This window comes from Schistocerca americana, chromosome X (genome assembly GCF_021461395.2).
Source record: "Schistocerca americana isolate TAMUIC-IGC-003095 chromosome X, iqSchAmer2.1, whole genome shotgun sequence".
Lineage (NCBI taxonomy): Eukaryota > Metazoa > Arthropoda > Insecta > Orthoptera > Acrididae > Schistocerca > Schistocerca americana.
This window is the reverse complement of record NC_060130.1, coordinates 774453725-774475318: the sequence shown is the minus strand read 5'-3', so window position 1 is coordinate 774475318 and position 21594 is coordinate 774453725. Positions and strand designations below refer to the sequence as shown.

Below are 21594 nucleotides of genomic sequence, written 5' to 3'. Positions count from 1 at the left end.
CACGAGTGGGCCTTAGGCTCCGACAGGCCGTATCGATAATGTTTCGTTGAATGATTCGTTTGCTGACAATTGTTGATGGCCCAGCGTTGATATCTGTAGCAATTTACGGAAGAGTTGCCCTTCTGTCCCGTTGAAGAATTCTCTTCAGTCGTAGTTGATCCCGCTCTTGCAGGCTCTGTTTCGGGCCGCAGCGATGTCAGAGATTTGACGTTTTACCGGATCCCTGATATTCACGGTAAACTCGTGAAATGGTCGTACGGAAAAGTTCTCACTTCATCGCTACCTCGGAGATGCTGGGTGCCATCACTCGTGCGCCGACTATAACTCCACGCTAAAACTCACCTAAATCTTGGTAACTTGCCATTGTAGCAGCAGTAAGCGATTTGACAAATGCGCCAGACGCTTCTTGTCTGCAGGGTGGTCCATTGATAGTGGCCGGGCCAAATATCTCACGAAATAACCATCAAACGAAAAAAACTAAAAAGAACGAAACTCCTCTAGCTTGAAGGGGGGCCGGCCGCGGTGGTCTAGCGGTTCAGGCGCTCAGTCCGGAACCGCACGACTGCTACGGTCGCAGGTTCGAATCCTGCCTCGGGCATGGATGTGTGTGATGTCCTTAGGTTAGTTAGGTTTAAGTAGTTCTAAGTTCTAGGGGACTGATGACCACAGATGTCAAGTCCCATAGTGCTCAGAGCCTTGAAGGGGGAAACCAGATGGCGCTATGGCTGGCCCGGTAGATGGCGCTGCCATAGGTCACACGGATATCAACTGCGTTTTTTAAATAGGAACCCACATTTTTATTACATATTGGTGTAGTACGTAAATAAATATGAATGTTTTAGTTGGACCGCTTTTTTCGCTTTGTGATAGATAGCGCTGTAATAGTCACAAACGTATAAGTACGTGGTATCACGTAACATTCCTCCAGTGCGGACAGTATTTGCTTCGTGATACATTACCCGTGTTAAAATGGACCGTTTACCAATTCCGGAAAAGGTCGATATCGTGTTGATGTATGGCTATTGTGATCAAAATGCCCAACGCGCGTGTACTATTTATGCTACGCGGTATCCTTGACGACATCATCCAAGTGTCCGGACCGTTCGCCGGATAGTTACGTTATTTAAGAAAACAAGAAGTGTTCAGCCAAATGTGAAACGTCAACCACGACCTGCAACAAATGATGATGCCCAAGTAGGTGTTTTAGCTGTTGTCGCGGTTAATCCGCACATCAGTAGCAGACAAATTGCGCGAGAATCGGGAATCTCAAAAACGTCGGTGTTGAGAATGTTACATCAACATCGACTGCACCCGTACCATATTTCTATGCACCAGGAATTGCATGGCGACGACTTTGAACGTCGTGTACAGTTCTGCCACTGGGCACAATAGGAATTAAGGGAAGATGACAGATTTTCTGTACGCGTTCTATTTAGCGACGAAGCGTCATTCACCAACAGCGGTAACGTAAACCGGCATAATATGCACTATTGGGCAACGAAAAATCCACGATGGCTGCGACAAGTGGAACATCACCGACCTTTGCGGGTTAATGTATGGTAAGGCGTTATGGGAGGAAGGATAATTGGCCCCCATTTTATCGATGGCAATTTAAATGGTGCAATGTATGCTGATTTCCTACTTAATGTTCTACCGATGTTACTACAAGATGTTTCACTGCATGACAGAATGGCGATGTACTTCCAACATGATGGATATCCGGCACATAGCTCGCGTTCTCGAAAATGATAAGTTCACAAAGGTGCATGTACTACAGTGGAACAACCGAAAGAAATGTTCAAACGTACCTATGTTCAGTATTTTAATTTAAAGAACATACCTGTTACCAACTGTTCGTCTAAAATTGTGAGCCATATGTTTGTGACTGTTAGAGCGCCATCTGTCACAAAGCGAAAAAAGTGGTCCAACTAAAACATTCATATTTCTTTACGTACTACACGAATATGTAATAAAAATGGGGGTTCCTATTTAAAAAAACGCAATTCATATCCTTTTGACGTATGGCAGCGCCATCTAGCGGGCCAACCGTAGCGCCATCTGGTTTCCCCCTTCAAGCTAGACGAATTTCGTACTTTGTAGTTTTTTCGTTTGACGCTTATTTCGTGAGATATTTAGCCCAGTCACGATCAATGGATAACCCTGTATATATAGGCGTTGCCGACCGCAGCGCCGTATTCTGCCTGTTTACATATGTCTGTATTTGAATACGCATTCCTATACCAATTTCTTCGGCACTTCAGTGTATGTACTAATAAATACTTGCTGTGAGTTTAAGAAGAACCTCCCCCCCCCCCCTCACTGCTGAGACCCTGCACCTCATCCTTGCCTTTTTCCTTCCCTCATCCCTCTCTACCTGGCCCTCTTCTGCGCGCCCCCCGCCCTTCTCCCTCTTTTCTACCCCTTTCCTCCCTTCTCCCTCATCTTCTTGCGGCTGGCAGATCCTCCGTTTTGATCATCGTCAGTGTACCACGTCAGTGATGTGTTTAGTGCTGTTTCTCCTATGCGTCGAGAGGTGTGATTTTAATTGTGTGCTGGCCTAGTACTTAGTGTTACTGTGTGTGTTTGTTATGTGCTACGCCATCTGTCGATACTTTTATGCTCCAGTCGTACTGCGCCTTGTGTTCTTTTAATTGTCCCAGTGTGTGGTTTTTTGTGTGCTCTACTTTTTTACCGTTTTTATTTCCATTTTACAGTCGCCCCTTTTTTGTCTATTGTCTTCCATGACGTTCCCCCTTTGTTATATCTATGTTCACTATGTTGTCTCCTTTGTTATTTTTAAATACCTTCTATTGTTTGTTCTATGTCTTTCGGCTGAAGAGCAGCGCATATGCTGCTGCCATCCCGCCCCGATGGGGAATTGAAATACAATAAAGGAAAAAAAGGAAGAACAATACTCGGTTGAGGTACTCCGTAAATTATCTGTACCTCTAAATACAAACGTAGTCTTCCGCGGCGATTTTCGCAGTCAATAAACTTTTTCTTGGTTTGTGATCTTGCCAATATGTAAAACTACGGACGTTTCAGTCGCTGTTGCAAGTGACCTTGACTATCTGTACCTCTGTCTGTTTGGCCACGTCAAGAATAATATATTTAATTATGTCTTGTAGAAAGTCCTGATGCAACTACAAATCGCATCCCATACTAGGTGAGCTCGTGTTTTGCTCATAAAACGACAGTGCGGAACTGTATCAAATGTTTGCCTGGAGTCAAGGGGCACAACATCATCTGAGACACTTTAACATACTGTTATGTCTACCCATATTAAAGAAATATGTAAACATTTTCTAATTTAAAAACAATTTTCAAATTTGACTGGAGAGTGGTAATTACACCTCTTGCAGTTCACTCTCGCCGTTTAGTGGGATGGGATGAAAATTCAGTAAAGTAAAATTAGAGATGTGCTTAACTGAACGGTTTACTTAGAAGGGTGCTCGAACGTGTCGTGTGGTGGTGCCGGCAGCGTGAGCAGTGCGGGCAACGGCAGCTGCGAGCTGTCGGAGAGCGTGCCGTCGCGCGGCGCGCTCGAGGAGCACCCCGACTACGACGTGTACGTCCGCAAGGAGGAGTGCCGCGTGCTGCCCCGGCCGCCGTCGCCGCCGCCTCCGCCCGCCTACCCCGACTACGACCACGACCACGGCCTCGACCTGCCGCACGACCGTTTCGACAACGGTGAGCCACACATGCTTAATTAGCACTTTGTACTGCTGTTTTTCGATAACAGAACCTGTAACACTATGGAAGAACTAACACAAATTTTATCACATAATTAGTTATTTTGTCACACGTTCCATAAATCAATTTAACGTTTCCTTATCCAAATGGTATCGAACGAGCCAGTTTACAGAATGTGTATACATGATCAACATTAATGAACACGAAATATGTAATCACTTACGGCTTCCAAATTTTCCGGGAAGAAATCAATGTGAGACTGTAAAAAGTGAATTTTAAGCAACATTCTACACCCCATGTTCTTATAGTTGTCTAACAGATCATTCACAATGGTAACATGGTTTTTGTCTTTTCTGTTACCCAAAAAGCCCTTCACAATTGATTTAAAATAAGAACAAGCATCTAATTAAATATCTGTGAGTTTGGTATCAAGGGCTGGATCTTTCAGCAATTTTCTTATTTGTGGTCCATCAAAAATATCCTCTTTCAGCTTTGCCTCACTTACTCTGGGAAACTTTATGTAATCTTCTTACCATAAACGTTTTATCCAACCTTTGATACCAAACTCACAGATATTTAATTAGATGCTTGGTCTTATTTTAAAGCTGGCCATTGTGGCCAAGTGGTTCTAGGCGCTTCAGTCTGGAACCGCGTGACCGCTATGGTCGCAGGTTCGAATCCTGCCTCGGGCATGGATGTTCAAAATGGTTCAAATGGGTCTGAGCACTGTGGGACTTAACTTCTGAGGTCATCAGTCCCCTAGAACTTAGAACTACTTAAACCTAACTAACCTAAGGACATCACACACATCCATGCCCGAGGCAGGATTCGAACTTGCGACCGTAGCGGTCGCGCGGTTCCAGGCTGTAGCGCCTAGAACCGCTCGGCCACTCCGGCCGGCGGCATGGATGTGTGTGATGTCCTTAGGTTAGTTAGGTTTAAGTAGTTCTAAGTTCTACTGGACTGATGACCTCAGATGTTACGTCTCATAGTGCTCAGAGCCATTTTTTTCTTATTTTAAAGCAACTGTGAAGGGCTTTTTGGGTAACAGAAAAGACAAAACTATGTTACCATTGTGAATGATCTGTCAGACAACTATAAGAACATGGGGTGTAGAACGTTGCTTAAAATTCACTTTTTACTGTCTCACCTTGATTTCCTCCCGGAAAATTTGGGAGGCGTAAGCGATGAGCATGGTGAACACTTTCACCAAGACATTCTTACCATGGAACACCGTTACCAAGGCCATTGGAGCCCTTCGATGATGGGTGACTACTGCTGGGGTCTTGTTGGGGAGAATGATGAAACAGCAAACAAAAGAAGAGCTCCGTCGTCGCATTTTTCAAAAACCGAAGACGATTAAAGGTGAAAATATCTTCGGAACTAATTTGGACCTTTTATTGGCATCATGCCCATATATACCAAAAAAAATAGTATTGATTCCAAACGTTTTAAATGTGTATTTTTGTTTGACTTAATTGTGTCAATTTGAGCTATTATCATTTTTTATTCTGCTGTGTATGTAGGAAATGTGACGTCATAGAGAAAAACTGATTATACCAGCGTATTCAGCACCCCAAAATTAGGTAAATCCACCCATTGACAAACCAGATGCAGAAAAAAAGTTTAAATTTGTTTGCTGGTGTAATCGAGCAGGGCAAGGCAACATGTTGGCACCCTGTATAGCATATTTTGTTATAACGGCACTATGCGGGCGAGCGTTGTCCTGTTGGAAAGGACCCCTGGTATGCTGCCCTTGAATGGCAGCACAACAGGTCGTATCACCCGACTGATGTACAAATATGTAGTCAGGGTGCGATGGGTAACCATGAGAGTGCTCCCGCTGTCATATGAAGTCGCATCCCAGCGCATAACTCAAGGTGTAGGTCCAGTGTGTCTAGCCCGCAGACAGGTTGGTTGCAAGCCCTGAACTGGCTTCTTTCTACCTAATACACACCCGTCACTGGCAACGAGGGAGAACCATCTTTCATCAGAAAACACAACAGACCTCCACTTTGCCATCCAATGAACTCTCGCTTGACACCTTTGAAGTCGCAAATGGCGCTGGATTGGGGTCTGTGGAATGCACGCTAAAGGACGTCTGGCTCCCAAATTTCCTTAAAATAATCGGTTTTTAACAGTTCGTTTCGTCACTGTGGTGCCAACTGCCGCTCAAATTGCTGCTGCAGATGCACATACGGTGCGCCAGAGCCATACGCGGAACACGATGGTCTTCCTTCTCGGTAGTGCCACGTGACCGTGCATTCTCCTGGCCATCATTACCAGCAATCATGCAGGGGAAGAGTGGGCGAAGTGGTCATACTAAGGAATATTTTTTTTTATCTTGAAGAAAATAAATAAGAAATAAACTACATATTAACATACGATATCCTACGTATTTATATATATGTTAGGAAAACACATCACGTGTATGAGGAAAAGTCTGCGATGAAATGCCGACAGTGTGCTCAGAATGTTGGGAGAGATTTCATTCTCAATTTAATCGAGTCTGAATTTGGTGGGGAGAATTTCGCTTATCCAGAATTGGAATCCCATGAAGTTTTAAGCTATTGCTCTACATTCAGTTTATCTGTTTCAGTGTTCAAGAGGAAGTTAACAGCGAATGGGGAGACAGCGAAGATGGAGTATTATGGTTTCTGATTGAACGGTTCCGCCGTCTGAGACTCAGTCTTGCTGTCATACTGAGGAGCAAACCTCCAATCATTTATAATTTCGTCTTTTTTTTGTGGAATGGAAGATCTAAATCGCAGTTCACTCATACTCGTGAGACCACTTGAGGAACTACCTGGGTAAATAAGCAGCGAAACTGAAACGCCTGTCTTCAGAGTAGAGTTCAATAGAGCGGCTTTCGCTAGTTTCATAATGATTGTTAGTGTAGGGACTACAAGACACAGAACCAAAATGTTCAAATGTGTATGAATTCCTATGGGACCAAACTGCTGAGGTCATCGATATATATATAAGGCAATTCTTATTTTGACTTTGTCTTGCTAAATTTTTTATATATATATTTTTCCTCTAGCCCTACCAAATGGCCACTTTGCCCTTCAGGGTGTGGCAAAGTGGCCATGAGGTGGCCACTTTGCCCAATATAAAATTTAAACTGAATTTGTATAGTAACTGAAAGTGTATTTTCAAAATAAAAACAGTATTACCATCGTAGAAAAAGAAAGTTTCTCACTGAGTTTATTTACAAACGTCACAAATAAAGTCATTGTCTTCTTCTTTACACCCAGCACAAACCTCATGTGCCCATCGTAAACAGCCTGAACACCTTATCCATCCTTCATTTTACCTTGACTTGGAATGTAGGTCCCTGTAGAAAAAGCAATCAGTATCACTCAAGTCACCGTCTGAGTCATTAAACAAAGCATGCTTCGCTGATTTTGATTTCTTTTTCTGCTTACCTTTAACTTTTTCTTTGTTTCCTTCATTCCTCTTCTTACTCCGTTTTTCTTTTTTCAGTTCCAGCTTTACTTTCTTAAGTCTTTCCTTTTCTTCATTTTGTGCTTTTGCGGCTACTTGTTCCATCTTGAAATGGCTTGAGGTCAAAACTGCAGCTGTTCCTTTCTTTTGTCTATTTTCTCGTTTGAAAATATTTGCTTTAGGGATTGGAACAATATCCTGTGGGCTTACAGCAAAAGTATAGGGCCAGTTTGTCTTGGAGATGCTGATTAAATCACATGAAGTGCTGCAATGAGGCAGTGGGCTGGGTTGGCTGTTTTTGAAACCCTCAATAGTTTTGTAAACTACATACAATACTATTATTCTTCAATGAAAATATATTTTAATTTATGTCGGGCAAAGTGGCCACGGTTGGGCATAGTGGCCACAGATGTGGCTACTTTGCCCTCTTTTTTTTTTTTTTTTTCTTTATTGTTATTTTCAAACCCGTAAAAAACAGGCAGGCTGTCAGCAGCATGTTACGCCGCTCTTCAGCTATAGAGTAGATAAATAAACAACATAAAGAATACACAGATGTGACATAACGGTGGGTAATAAAACAGTAGACACATAAAGACAAACACGGAGCCGTTTACACTCGACGAGAATCCACACTACAAACTGTTGTCACAATGCACTAACACTGAAGATGGCGATGGCACAGGTGAACGATGGAGTGTGACGGTGAACACTGAACACTGAACACTAAACACGACGGCACACACGAGACACTGATGGCGGTGATCTCCGGCGCGCAAATGTCCACATAGCGTGTGAGAGTCCGGTGAGGAAGGGGTGGAAGGGTGAGGTGGGGGAGAGGGGAGAACAAAGATGCCAATGGCTGAGGAGATGGGGGGAGGAGGAGAGGGACAGGGGAGGGGAAGCCCAGGGGAGGAGTGGGGTTTGCCCTCTTCACCGGCGTTACATAAATGCCACACTACTGGCTAAACGAATCGAGCAACGCGTTACACAGACACATCATTTTGTAGCCTAAATACACCTCTTTTAAGATGTTACTATCAGTTGCCTACATTATGAATGAACGTTTGGTTATAATAGTTAGTTAAATACACTTACTTTGCACGAAAATATTCAGTAACTTTTAAACAAGTGATAAGAACAGTTTCCACCTTCAACACATCTGAGATGGCGTGCCAATGGAATAGTTGACGCGTCCGCCGCAGCGTAGCAACACCGTACAGTGCAGTAACAGCCAGTGGCCACTATTCCCGCAGTGGCCAATATGCCCACCCTTCCCCTACAGCGGTTAAATTTCTGCCAAGTCTTTCTGCAGTATCACAGAAGGAACACCAGCTTCTCGTAGCCCTATAACACGACCTCGTTCAAAGTCAGTGAGGTGTTGATAATGGCGTCTTTGTCGCCTTAAACGCATTCTTAACTAACATCAACTCAATACATCCTATCTCAAAGGGAACTAACGGTTACGACCGTCACAGTGTGTATTTGAAGGAAACCTGATTTTCATCCTCATAGCGGCGCTACTAGCGCGAAAATTGAACAGACATCATCTTTCAAATGGAGAAACACGCCTACAAACTTTCATTTATGTCGCACAACTCCTTAGTATTGCAATTTTTTTTTTCTGTCAGTGTATTTCAATACAATCTTCTCTTGGAATTTTCAGTGCGCCAGCAGCATTTCAGTGCTACCTGTAACGACTAACATAGGAGGTCCTTGGAACTACAAACTACCTGGGTGACATAAACGCATGCAAAAATTCCATAGAACCAACCTCTCCATAGTAAAATCACTGGTCGCAATCAACCTCTATCGGGGTCACATTCACATCTTTAGTGGCTTTATGACGATGTGTTGGGAACAGTTTTTAAACAGGGTAAGCATAGGAGGGTTCTGGTATGAACCATACTTCTCCTGGGCAGGACCATGGTAGAAGTCTTCCTACAAGATCAGTCGCAGACCTGCAAGTACAGTAATTAACCTTGCCCTTGCAGGGACACGGGTGCCTCATCCAGTGATTCCACCTGTCTTCTTGTTCCAGAGATGTCATATGCAGATTCTGAGTTTGTCCATCCACTGTCAGAGCAAAAATAAGTTCCGCACCTGGAGCCCTCCAGTCAGCACAATGCCAGAAGTCAGAATAGGGAGACTGCCGCAGCGGAAGCCCCACCTGTGCTAGGCAACAACTCCCGCGCCATCCGAAAAACAACAGCATTAACCGTCTTTGTATTGACCGGCCAACGGACCAAGTGCAACACGCGTGGAATTCCATGCCACAAATTGACATCTGGCACCTGTACGACACAATACATTCACGTTTGCATACTTGCATTCAACATTCTGGCGGTTACGTCGGTTATTAATATACCAACATTTCACATTTGCAATGGCTTACCCGCGCTTGCATTAACCTGCGATCTTGCAATGCTAATCACTTAAATTTGTTCCCTAGACAAATGTATTCCAGGAATTTCGTTACCTTACATGAATTATTTTTTGGTGTTGCTATTTCGTTTCCGTCAGTGTAGTCCAAACAGGGTCTTGATCACCACCAGAATGCTTCTGGAATCTGTATGCAAATTTAACTGCAGGTGGTCCTCTCGCAGGTCAGCCTTCGCGATAATGGTTCCCCCTGCTAGGTAGACATAATATCTCCCAACTTCGGAATAGGTTATGAGTCGACGACTGCTTGGGCATTCATTGTCGACTTCAAATCCTCACAAATCCATAACTCTCAGGTCAATTTCTTAACCAAAGTAGTGGAGGCCCCTTTGTCCTGTAAGTGCTTGTCTCTTAAAGCAAATGGCACTTTTCTTGCTTTCCAAAACTTAAGAACTACTGATGGTCGCAAAATGATGTGCGCCTCAGAAGCGGTAATACTCATTGTCTGGCCATTAAATAAGGAGGCATATTTTGTAAGGAGGGTTTGTGGATGCGTGATAGTTAGGGAAAACCGTATCTGATGAGCACAAGGGTGCACTTCCAAACCCAATTGCTAGAAAAGGGCCAATATATTAATAGCGACTACTAGTAGTTTAGCCGTGAATGACCAGCTGTTGTAGCGCTAAATTGTCTAATTTCTACGACGTCTTCGTTTCTGCTATTCCGGTCGCAGGTTCGAATCCTGCCTCGGGCATGGATGTGTGTGATGTCCTTAGGTTAGTGTAGTTCTAAGTTCTAGGGGACTGATGACCTCAGCAGTTAAGTCCCATAGTGCTCAGAGCCATTTGAACCATTTTTTTCCCTGCTATTCTTTAGTTGCATGGGAACTGACAAAATGTCGGTGACTCGAGCTTCCAGTGTGTAGGCAAGTTGATGATCGTTGCGCAGGATCCTGTACCTATTTGGCACTTGATGGAAGTTGTATAAATGAACATGTCCAAATGCAATATACCGGTCTAAGTGAGCTATACATCCTGAATTTGAAGCACATCCATACCTGATCCCAGAACTTCGGTCTCGCTATCAAATCTTTTGTCCCTAAGACGTATGCTGTCTACGTTTATTTTGGTAGCAAATTTGCACTCTTCTGCCTTGTGGTCCGACTTTGTACAAAATGTACATCACACATTCCGAAAATAACATTGCTGCCTTTGATGAGTAATGAAAAAAAATACATGACCAAACTTCCTTGAAACATGGGCGCCCGAGAGCTCTTGAGAGTAGCTGGTTGTGTCCTGCGGGAACGTGTTTGCAGGGTGTCGTCGGCGGCCTTGTTTGTGCGTGGCTGATGGGTGGAAAGCACCTTTGACGTGTGCTGTATGGCCACCAAGTATCTCATCGTTTGCTTGAATGCCCGAATGTGTAGATAAGATGCTGAAAAATCTTTCAGTTTGAGTAAATCGTTCCAAAGTCCCTCGTCCAGCGGATGCACAAGGATCAAGTTATGCACCAAATAATCTTCGTAAGATAGTTTACACTTCGATCTGGCACATTGAAATCGACATTCCTGAGAAAGGTCTTGTAACTGCTCTTTCCGTTCGCGGTATGTTTGGCCATTCTTTCTGTGACAGCTGAAGAACTTGTGGTGGACAGCGGTCACATGGATCTGGGAATCAGGACAATCCGTTAATTTAGACTTCAGTTGCTCATACGATAAGTCATGGGGTGCCACCTCGGGATTTAACTGTTGAAGCAGTCTATAAATCTCGGCATCCGAATAGGCTAATAAAAAGACCCGTTGATGGGTATCACCTGTGGGTCTGTGTGCAATGAACTGTTATTCAAGGCATCCAGTATAGTTCGCTCTGGGTTTTACCTTCTTGTCAAACGCAGGGATCCCGGCGGGGTCAGGGATTTTCTCTGCCTCGTGATGACTGGGTGTTGTATGATGTCCTTAGGTTAGTTAGGTTTAAGTAGTTCTAAGTTCTAGGGGACTGATGACCATAGTGCTCAGAGCCATTTGAACCAAATACAGGGAATGGCGGTGGCACTGGCCGGAGCCGTTTGAACATGAAGTCGATCCGTGAGAGACGATCGGTGTCCTCCAGTGTCATGTTGATGCTACCTTCTCCAGCAGCAATTACTGGGTTTGCTGCATGTTTTGGCACGAACACGTTTGGAAAACTGTCCGAGTAGCGCTGACTACGATAGGAACTGCCAGAAATTCAGTCTGTTGTATTTAAACCCTCGTCACTGTTGACCGTGATGACCTTACGCAGGCGCCGGGGTTCCCGGGCTCGATTCCCGGCGGGGTCAGGGATTTTCTCTGCCTCGTGATGACTGGGTGTTGTGTGATGTCCTTAGGTTAGATACGTTTAAGTTGTTCTAAGTTCTAGGAGACTGATGACCATAGCTGTTAAGTCCCATAGTGCTCAGAGCCATTTGAACCATTTGACCTCACGCGGGTTCATAAGACCAAACAAGATTTCCAAGTATACATAAAACCATAAACTCTTTATTTTAGTTAACATAAAACTAATGATTTACAAGTAACGTCCGCAATTGGATAAAATTATCAAGATCAAATAAATTATCTTCTTGACACTGCATAATTGTCTCATATAGGTAGTATCAAATACACTAACACTTGAAGTGAATACGTCCACGACAGATTTCAATCACCGCAGGGTGTTTAATAGCATACGTTACAACGAACTTCTCACCCCGTTTCCTATACTCAAATATCTCAAGTATATTGTTCTCCTCGCGTTATTTTTTCTGATTGTCTGGTAGCGTCTGTGAAGCAGACTGACCTTGGTAAGACTTTATCTGTCTTACATACCTCCTAAAACCGTAATCGCGAACCCATACTACAATATTTGCTCTTTTAACGCTATATTGAACCGTAACACACTCTTTGATTATTCTTGGCCGGCCGGAGTGGCCGAGCGGTTCTAGGCGCTTCAGTCTGGAACCGCGAGACCGCTACTGTCGCAGGTTCGAATCCTGCCTCTGGCATGGATGTGTGTGATGTCCTTAAGTTAGTTAGGTTTAAGTAGTTCTAAGTTATAGGGGACTGATGACCTCAGATGTTAAGTCCCATAGTGCTCAGAGCCATTGATTATTCTTGACGGCGTGTTTCCCTAATTAAAATTTAATTTTGCTATCGAAGCACTTCTGAAGTGTTTAGTGGGCAAGTTATTGGGTCGTTGTACTTAGTAATCGAGTATTCGAAACAAATCCCTGCTCACCTTCATTTCTGTTTTCCACTAAACATGGTGACTGCAGCCACCACTTGAACAGGAACTGTGACTAAATTCACCTTGAGAAATTTTTCTTTAAATTTAAAGCTTCTGTTTGCTATATAAGCTCCTCAGGCTCTGAAGGAACGAGTTTTGAAAGATAAATTTGTTCATTCAAATTGGAACAGTTACTCAGGCTAGCTTTTAATGATGTTAAAACTTTCTTCTGAGAAGCGGAATGAAACTGACAAGATATTTATTTAATTCTTATCAGTACCTCAAGTCTTTTCAAAAAAACTGTTTAAAGTTAATGCTTATCATTTGAAGAAAGGTAATATACTCTTAAGAGCTTAAGAAAATTATTTTTACTCAAACGATGTAGCAACGCGACCCATCAAAAATGCATAACACACAACTACTACTGTAGCTATTGTTACGATCATCATCGTAACATTTGAACGTAAGATTTAAGGAAAAGAAATGAACTTTGAAATCAAACAGTAACACTCTATAGTTATAAATGAAAATATATTGAGAAAAAACTCATTTGATCACAGAACGAGTGAAATTAAGTCTGCCTCTCCTTCACAAAAGCTTACCTTGTTATGTGCAGTGCAGTTCAGGATGTGGTGTAAAACACGTCTGCAAATTCTTCATTTCTCTGGTTAAAACGAAAGGATAATGACGTCACCAGTGCTGCCCATATTCAGCGTACTTGAAGCAAAGTTGTGTTACCACTGCAAGTCTATTTGCTGTTGTGTTCTTCAGTCAAAGGACTGGTTTGATGCAGCTCTCCACGCTACTCTATCTTGGGCAAGCCTCTTCATCTCCGAGTAACTACTGCAACCTACACCCTTCTAAATCTGCTTAGTGTATTCATCTATTGGTCTCACTCTACGATTTTTACCCTCCACGATTTCCTCCAGTACTAAATTGTTGATCCCTTGACGCATCAGACCCTGTCCTACCAATCGCTCCATTCTTCTAGTTAAGTTCTGCCATAAATTCCTCTTCTCCCCAGTTCTATTCAGTACCTCCTAATTAGCCGCGTGATCTACCTATCTAATCTTCAGCATTCTTCTGTAGCATCACATTTCAAAAGCTTCTATTCTCTTCTTATCTAAACTGTTTATCGTCCATGTTCCACGTGCATACATGGCTACACTGCATAAAAATACTTTCAGAGAAGACTTCCTGACACTTAAATCTATACTCGATGTTAACAAATTTTTCTTCTTCAGAAACGCTTTCCTTGCCATCGCCAGTCTACATTTTATATCCTCTGTACTTCGACCATCTTCAGTTACTCTGCTGCCCAAATAGCAAAACTCATCTACTACCTTAAGTGTCTCATTACTACTTTAAGTGTCTCATTTCCCAATCTAATTCCCTCAGCATCACCTGATTTAATTCGACTACATTCCACTATCGTCGTTTTGCTTTTGTTGATGTTCATCTCATATCCTCCTTCCAAGACAATGTCCATTCCGTTCAACTGTTGTTCCAAGTCCTTTGCTGTCTCTGACAGAATTACAATGTCATCAGCAAACCTCGAGGTTTTTGTTTCTTTTCCCTGAATTTATTTCCTACTCCAAATCCTTTGGTTTCCTTTACTGCGTGTTCAGTATACAGATGGAACAACATAGAGGATAGGCTACAATCCTATCTCACTCCCGTCGCAACCATTGCTTCCCTTTCGTGCCTCTTGGCTCTTGTAACTGCCGTGGTGGTGGTGGTGGTTAGTGTTTAACGTCCCGTCGACAACGAGGTCATGAGAGACGGAGCGCAAGCTCGGGTTAGGGAAGGATTGGGAAGGAAATCGGCCGTGCCCTTTCAAAGGAACCATCCCGGCATTTGCCTGAAACGATTTAGGGAAATCACGGAAAACCTAAATCAGGATGACCGGAGACGGGATTGAACCGTCGTCCGCCCGAATGCGAGTCCAGTGTGCTAACCACTGCGCCACCTCGCTCGGTCTTGTAACTGCCCTGTGGTTCCTGTACAAATTGTAAATAGCCTTTCGCTCCCTGTATTTTACCACTGCCACCTTCAGAATTTGAAAGAGAGTATTTCAGTCAACATTGTCAAAATGTTTCTATAAGTCTACAAATGCTATAAATGTAGCTTTGTCTCTCCTTAACCTATCTTCTAAGATAATTCGTAGGGTCAATATTGCCTCGCTCGTTCCTTCATTTCTACGGAATACAAACTGATCTTCCCCGAGGTCAGCTTCTGCCAGTTTTTCCATTCGTCTGTAAAGAATTCGTGCTATTATTTTGCAACTGCGACTTATTAAACTGATAGTTCGGTAATTTTCACACCTATCAGCCCTGCTTTCTTTGGAATTGTAATTGTAATCCATTACTGAGCCCTATAAGTCTTGTACTCATAGCTAATAATTAGCAGAGACGCAGTTTAATGCAGAAGTATTAATAAGCGTTTTCCAGTAATATTTTGTGCTGGTGTTCGCTCAAAGAGTAAAGGTTTAACGAGCGCACCAAGAAACAAGAACTTTCACTTTCAGTGCTGTCTGGCTATATCCGCCCTTTCCAGACTGCCTGAGGTAAACTTTTTTCCACGTGAAAGATGTTATCAAAACGGAATGCAACACGGTCAACTTTTCCACTATCTCAACATTGTCCCTTCGGTTCTGCCTACTTCGCCTTTTCCCTTGTAGAAAAGAGCGGAAAGGTCAACTGTAAGAGCAGGGCCTCCTTCAGCCTAATGACTTCCTTCTTTCTTGTGCATCGTCTTACACTTTTTGCAATAATAATTGATAACAAATTCTGGATGTACTCAGAAAGAACATAGTCGATTTGTTTTGTCTTTTTACTTGAAGCGCAATAATTTAATTGTGTGCTCTATTTATCATTGTAATTAAAGCTTTACAAAATGTATTAAGTAGGCACATCAGATTTCGACAACACATTACACATTAACACAGTTCTTTACGCAGTCCAAAAACAGAATGGCCCAATCTTAGATAGCAGTCCTTAGATCTTAGATAGACAGTGACAGAAGTCAATAACAACCAGCGGATATCAAGTCCTGATGTCCAGAATTCACCGGAGGCCAATGTCGTGAGGGAGGGGGGGGAGGGCTGCAAAGGCGTAATTTCGAGGTTTGTGAGGTGGTTGTAACTACTCGCTCATTGGTTGATGGCTGCGTGTATACAGATCTAAACTAGACTAAACTCCGTCCGAACAGGCCTTGGGAGGCCTAACGGTACCGACCGGCCGCCGTGTCATCCTCAGCGGATACGGAGGGGCATGTGGTCAGTACACCGCTCTCCCGGCCGTATGTCAGTTTACGAGACCGGAGCCGCTGCTTCTCAGGCGAGTATTTCCTCAGTTTGCCTCGCAAGGGCTGAGTGCACCCCGCTTGCCAACAGCGCTCGGCAGACCGGATGGTTTCCCATCCAAGTGCTAGCCCAGCCCGACAGCGCTTAACTTCGGTGATCTGAAGGAAACCGGTGTTACCACTGCAGCAAGGCCGTTGGCTTTATACAACTTCGGTGGATGTATATGATTCGATCTACTTGCTGACACATGATAAGGCAGAAGCATGTGGTGCCAAGTTCACCGAGCCACTAGTGCTTGACTTGTACACGAAAACAGTACGGTGCTGATTTTGTCCGCCGGAAATATTTACGTGTTGCTTCACCTAAGAAGCGTAGCCTGCAGGCCGGGTGTTTCTGTAACCTATTCGCCGTGACCGCGTTGCTGGCGTTTGGAGTGTGCCCATTCAGCATGTTTAAGATTAAAATCTGCATTACACATGTTGATAGTGTTACAATATAGGGAAAATATTGTCAGAAGACCACCAAAGCTGTTAGTAATTTTTGAGCGCAAAATTACATTTTTGTCTATAGTCCATGTTAAATGAGTCCAGCAACGAGAAAACTGGGCGACGTAGTTTCGTATCAGTCCACGGGAAGGATTTTGTTGTTTGATAACTTCTATAATTTTTAACCGTGCATATCTCTATCTCGATTTCCAAATTTTTTCCACGTATGATAAACTGGTGCCTGGTATCTAGGTAATAGTGTGCCAATGTGGAGTCAGTTGTCTGTAGATAACTGCTTTGATTCACCTGTAGTGTAGCATAGAGTGGTATCCTGGTTTTTATCTATAATGTCAACCACATGTCGTACAAACATCTTTTACATGCCATTTATGTTCGTGGATATTTTTTTGTCTTCATAATAAAAAAAATTTTTATCAGGTGTCAGTGTTGTTGGAAAGATTTGCAATTTTTCCTAACATTTCTAAAAAAATGTTCAAATGTGTGTGAAATCTTATGGGACTTAACTGCTAAAGTCATCAGTCCCTAAGCTTACACACTACTTAACTAAATTATCCTAGGGACAAACACACAAACCCATGCCCGCGGGAGGACTCGAACCTCCGCTGGGACCAGCCGCACAGTCCATGCCTGGAGCGCCTTGGACCGCTCGGCTAATTCCGCGCGGCTAACATTACAGATGATTGCTATGTTAATGGACAGTTTCCTAACACAAGGTAAAAGTCTGTGGTTTCTGTTAAACGTCTGGGTCAGAACTAATGGATACAATAATGTTTCACAGTTTTATTAACCTCTTTTTCCTCATAGGGTATCACCAATGAATGTCAACCAATAACTGATTCTTAAGATTTATGTAATGTTATTATGTTCTAGTTGCTCGGAATACTTATAAGGGTTGGGACAAAAAACAAGTGGTGAATAATGATACGAAGAGCAGACTCTTTGTATGGGTTAAAACTCAAAGAAGATGATGGTATGAAGTAGTCAGTAACTCGCGTATTTTTAACCAGTGTATTCATATCTGAATGTTTATAATTATGTCCTTGAAGTGAATCATTCTAGCTCCTGTTCGATATCTGATTGATCGTACATTCTTTATTAAACTCTTCAACGCATATTCGTTGCTTGGCTGCATGTGTCCACAGTACATCGTCTGCAGAATGTTCAGATGGTTCAAATGTATAAATTTTTTCATAAAGAATTCTACTACAAATGAGAACGGTGGAAAACCTTCTTTCCCATCAACTTGTTCATAGTGTGTGTGACATAATTCTCGTTTCACCGAATATATGCGGAATTATTCCATAATTCCAGAAGTGTTGCCGGTGCAGGATGTTGTGCACAAACTGACCACTCGATTCTGTCCCATAAATGCTTGATGGGATTCATATCGGGTGATTGGGTGGTCAATTCATTCGCTCGAAATGATCAGAATATTCTTCAAACCAATCCGGAACAATTGTGGCCCAGCTATATGACATCGGTGTTTGGCAACATGAAGTCCATAAATGGTTACAGATGGACTCCAAGTAGCCAAACATAATGAACGGTCACTGACCGGTTCAGTTGGAGCAGAAGGTCTAGTTCATTCCATGTAAACACAGCCCTCAACGCTATGAGGCCACCAACAGCTTGCACAGTAACTTGTTGACAACTTGGACCCATAGCTTCGTGAGGTATACGCCACAGTCGAACCTTACCATCAGCTCCTGGAATCGGGACTCATCTGACCTGGCCACGGCTTTTTAGTCGTCTAGGGTCCAACCGATACGGTCACGAGCCCAGGAGAGGCGCTGCAGGCGCTGTCATGCTGTTGGCGAAGGCACTCCCGCACGTAGTTGCTGCCATAGCCCATTAATGCCATATTTCGCCGCACTGTCTCAAAATGGCTCTGAGCACTATGGGACTCAACTGCTGAGGTCATTAGTCCCCTAGAACTTAGAACTAGTTAAACCTAACTAACCTAAGGACATCACAAACATCCATGCCCGAGGCAGGATTCGAACCTGCGACCGTAGCGGTCTTGCGGTTCCAGACTGCAGCGCCTTTAACCGCACGGCCACTTCGGCCGGCTCGCACTGTCTCAACGAATACGTTCGTCGTACGTCCCGCATTGGTTTGGGCGGTTATTTTACACAGTGTTGCTTGTCTGTTACCACTGACAACTCTACACAAACGCCGTTGCTGTCGGTCGTTAAGTGAAGGCCGTCGGCTACAGTGTTGTCCATGGTGACAGGTAATGCCTGAAATTTGTTAGCCTGGTAACTCTCTTCGCACTGCGGATCTCGGAATATTGAATTACCTAACGATGGCAGTTATAAGAGTCGAGGGGCATGAAAGGGAAGCAGTGGTTGGGAAAGGAGTGAGACAGGGTTGTAGCCTCTCCCGATGTTATTCAATCTGTATATTGAGCAAGCAGTAAAGGAAACAAAAGAAAAATTCGGAGTAGGTATTACAATTCATGGAGAAGAAGTAAAAACTTTGAGGTTCGCCGACGACATTGTAATTCTGTCAGAGAAAGCAAAGGACTTGGAAGAGCAGTTGAACGGAATGGACAGTGTCTTGAAAGGAGGATATAAGATGAACATCAACAAAAGCAAAACGAGGATAATGGAATGTAGTCAAATTCAATCGGGTGATGCTGAGGGAATTAGATTAGGAAATGAGACACTTAAAGTAGTAAAGGAGTTTAGCTATTTAGGGAGTAAAATAAATGATGATGGTCGAAGTAGAGAGGATATAAAATGTAGACTGGCAATGGCAAGGAAATCGTTTCTGAAGAAGAGAAATTTGTTAACATCCAGTATAGATTTAAGTGTCAGGAAGTCGTTTCTGAAAGTATTTGTATGGAGTGTAGCCATGTATGGAAGTGAAACATGGACGATTACTAGATTGGACAAGAAGAGAATAGAAGCTTTCGAAATGTGGTGCTACAGAAGAATGCTGAAGATAAGGTGGGTAGATCACGTAACTAATGAGGAGGTATTGAATAGGATTGGGGAGAAGAGAAGTTTGTGGCACAACTTGACTAGAAGAAGGGATCGGTTGGTAGGGCATGTTTTGAGGCATCAAGGGATCACAAATTTAGCATTGGAGGGCAGCGTGGAGGGTAAAAATCGTAGAGGGAGACCAAGAGATGAATACACTAAGCAGATTCAGAAGGATGTAGGTTGCAGTAGGTACTGGGAGATGAAGAAGCTTGCACAGGATAGAGTAGCATGGAGAGCTGCATCAAACCAGTCTCAGGACTGAAGACCACAACAACAACAATTTCGGAAATGGAATGCCACATGCGTCTAGCTCCAACCATCATTCCCTATTCAAATTCTGTAAATTCCTTTCGAGCGGCCATAATCAGAGCTGAAATCTTTTCACGTGAATCGGTTGAGTATACATGACAGCTGCACCAATGCACTACTCTTTTATACCTTGCGTACGTGATGCTACCGCCATCTGTATACGACTTTTGTCACATCGGTGTATTACAGAATCATTAATCTTCGAAGTTGGCAATTATTCTCACAGCAGAAGTATCTGAAACTAATCGTTTTAGCGTATGTGCTATAAGGTTTCTTTTCTAATTTAAGCTTTCATCAGTACGTACGCTCAAGAGTTTATTATTCCTTGTTGGCAAAGCATTTAATAGAATGCGATGTACACTACAGTTATATGAATAGTGTTGTATCAAAGTTTGGAGTTAACCCATTTGCGCAAAATGATTTAATAACTTTCACAGTAACATCATTTTTTTATTTTTTTTTATTTATTTTGTTGTTGGTGCTGCTTTAGGCCTACGTGTCTTGACAAAAAGTTTCGTATTACTCATAAGGATGACTAGGTCTGCCTCTTGATTTACAAAACAGTAGATCATTAGCATCGAGCAAAAACAGTAACGAAGAAGAAAAGAGGAATTATTGAATAGAGATTTAAGTCACGATTCTCCCAAATGCGAGTCCAGTCGCTAAGCAACTGTGACGTCTCGCCTGGTGTAAGAAATAGACTGTGGTCGGAATCTGTAGTACCCCACTGAGCCCAGTATCGTAACCTGCGTCACTAGCCCATGTAAAAAATTTACTAGTGCATTTAAAATCTCTTACTTATTCAATATATGGAGGTAATCTTATTCATTGTATGGAGGTAATCTCGTAGCTTCACAACAGGTTTTCTCAAGGCCACGTTAGACTCTCTCCATCATCAGCTAATCGCACTGGATTCGAGAGCTCTGGAGTTTGCCTTGAGCCTAATTTCTGTTGCAATTTTTACAGAGCAAACTACTGTGCCATATTATACTGCTAAAGAGGTAACAGTGGAAGCAGTGGTCACGCGATCATGTAGCGGCCGCCAGGGTCGTCGGGCACGTTACGTATTTACTGGAAGCTGCCATTAGGATTCGTACTTGACCTCATTCATGACAGTGCTGCAGCCTCTGCTACACATTCCATGCGCCTGTGAGCATTGCATTAGCTGTGGTGTGAGACATGAACAAAATGTTTTCTGCACTGCGCATCAAATGCTGCAGTACGAACATTTTGCAGTGGTCGCAGACTAAAAGCTATGACAACTGTCGATTTACGCTTGGTTCAGTGAATCTGGTTCGAATATCCGACAGTTACTTTTATTTATAGAGAATTATTTGTGAAAATTACAATATAGGCATCTAATGTTGCACTATGAGACATTATGTGTTGATATAATTATGGATATTGAGTATCGTATCACTAATTTCTGACACCAGAGTAAAGCTGTCATCGGTCTGAAAGTTATTTTCCTAGCGACGGACCTAATGATATTGTATTTTTTGCCTTCTTCTGTCTTTTGAAACATACAACCAACCCCTATCCCCACCCCCACCCCAGTTATAGGGCCACCTATAGTTTAATATGAAAACTGAGCCATAACGTATTTTGATTTTTTCATAAGCTTAAAATGTTGGTGGAGTGTAAACGCGTTAAGTGTCTGAGAAATTCATTAGACCGAACTTTTGAATCCATAGTCTATATGGAAACAGTAGAACCATAGTGATCTAAGT

At 43.0% G+C, this 21594-nt stretch overlaps 1 protein-coding gene and 1 pseudogene across 1 annotated transcript in view; one reads left to right on the top strand and one right to left on the bottom strand.

Annotated features, from left to right (window-relative positions):
• The window catches only part of LOC124555265, a 516239-nt gene that overhangs the window by 127069 nt on the left and 367576 nt on the right, over positions 1-21594 (top strand). The window contains exon 3 of the mRNA XM_047129133.1: positions 3482-3690. Within this exon, the coding sequence (XP_046985089.1) occupies positions 3482-3690 (209 nt within the window). The remainder of the gene's footprint in view (positions 1-3481; positions 3691-21594) is intronic.
• LOC124557347 lies at positions 16144-16261 on the bottom strand (annotated as a pseudogene).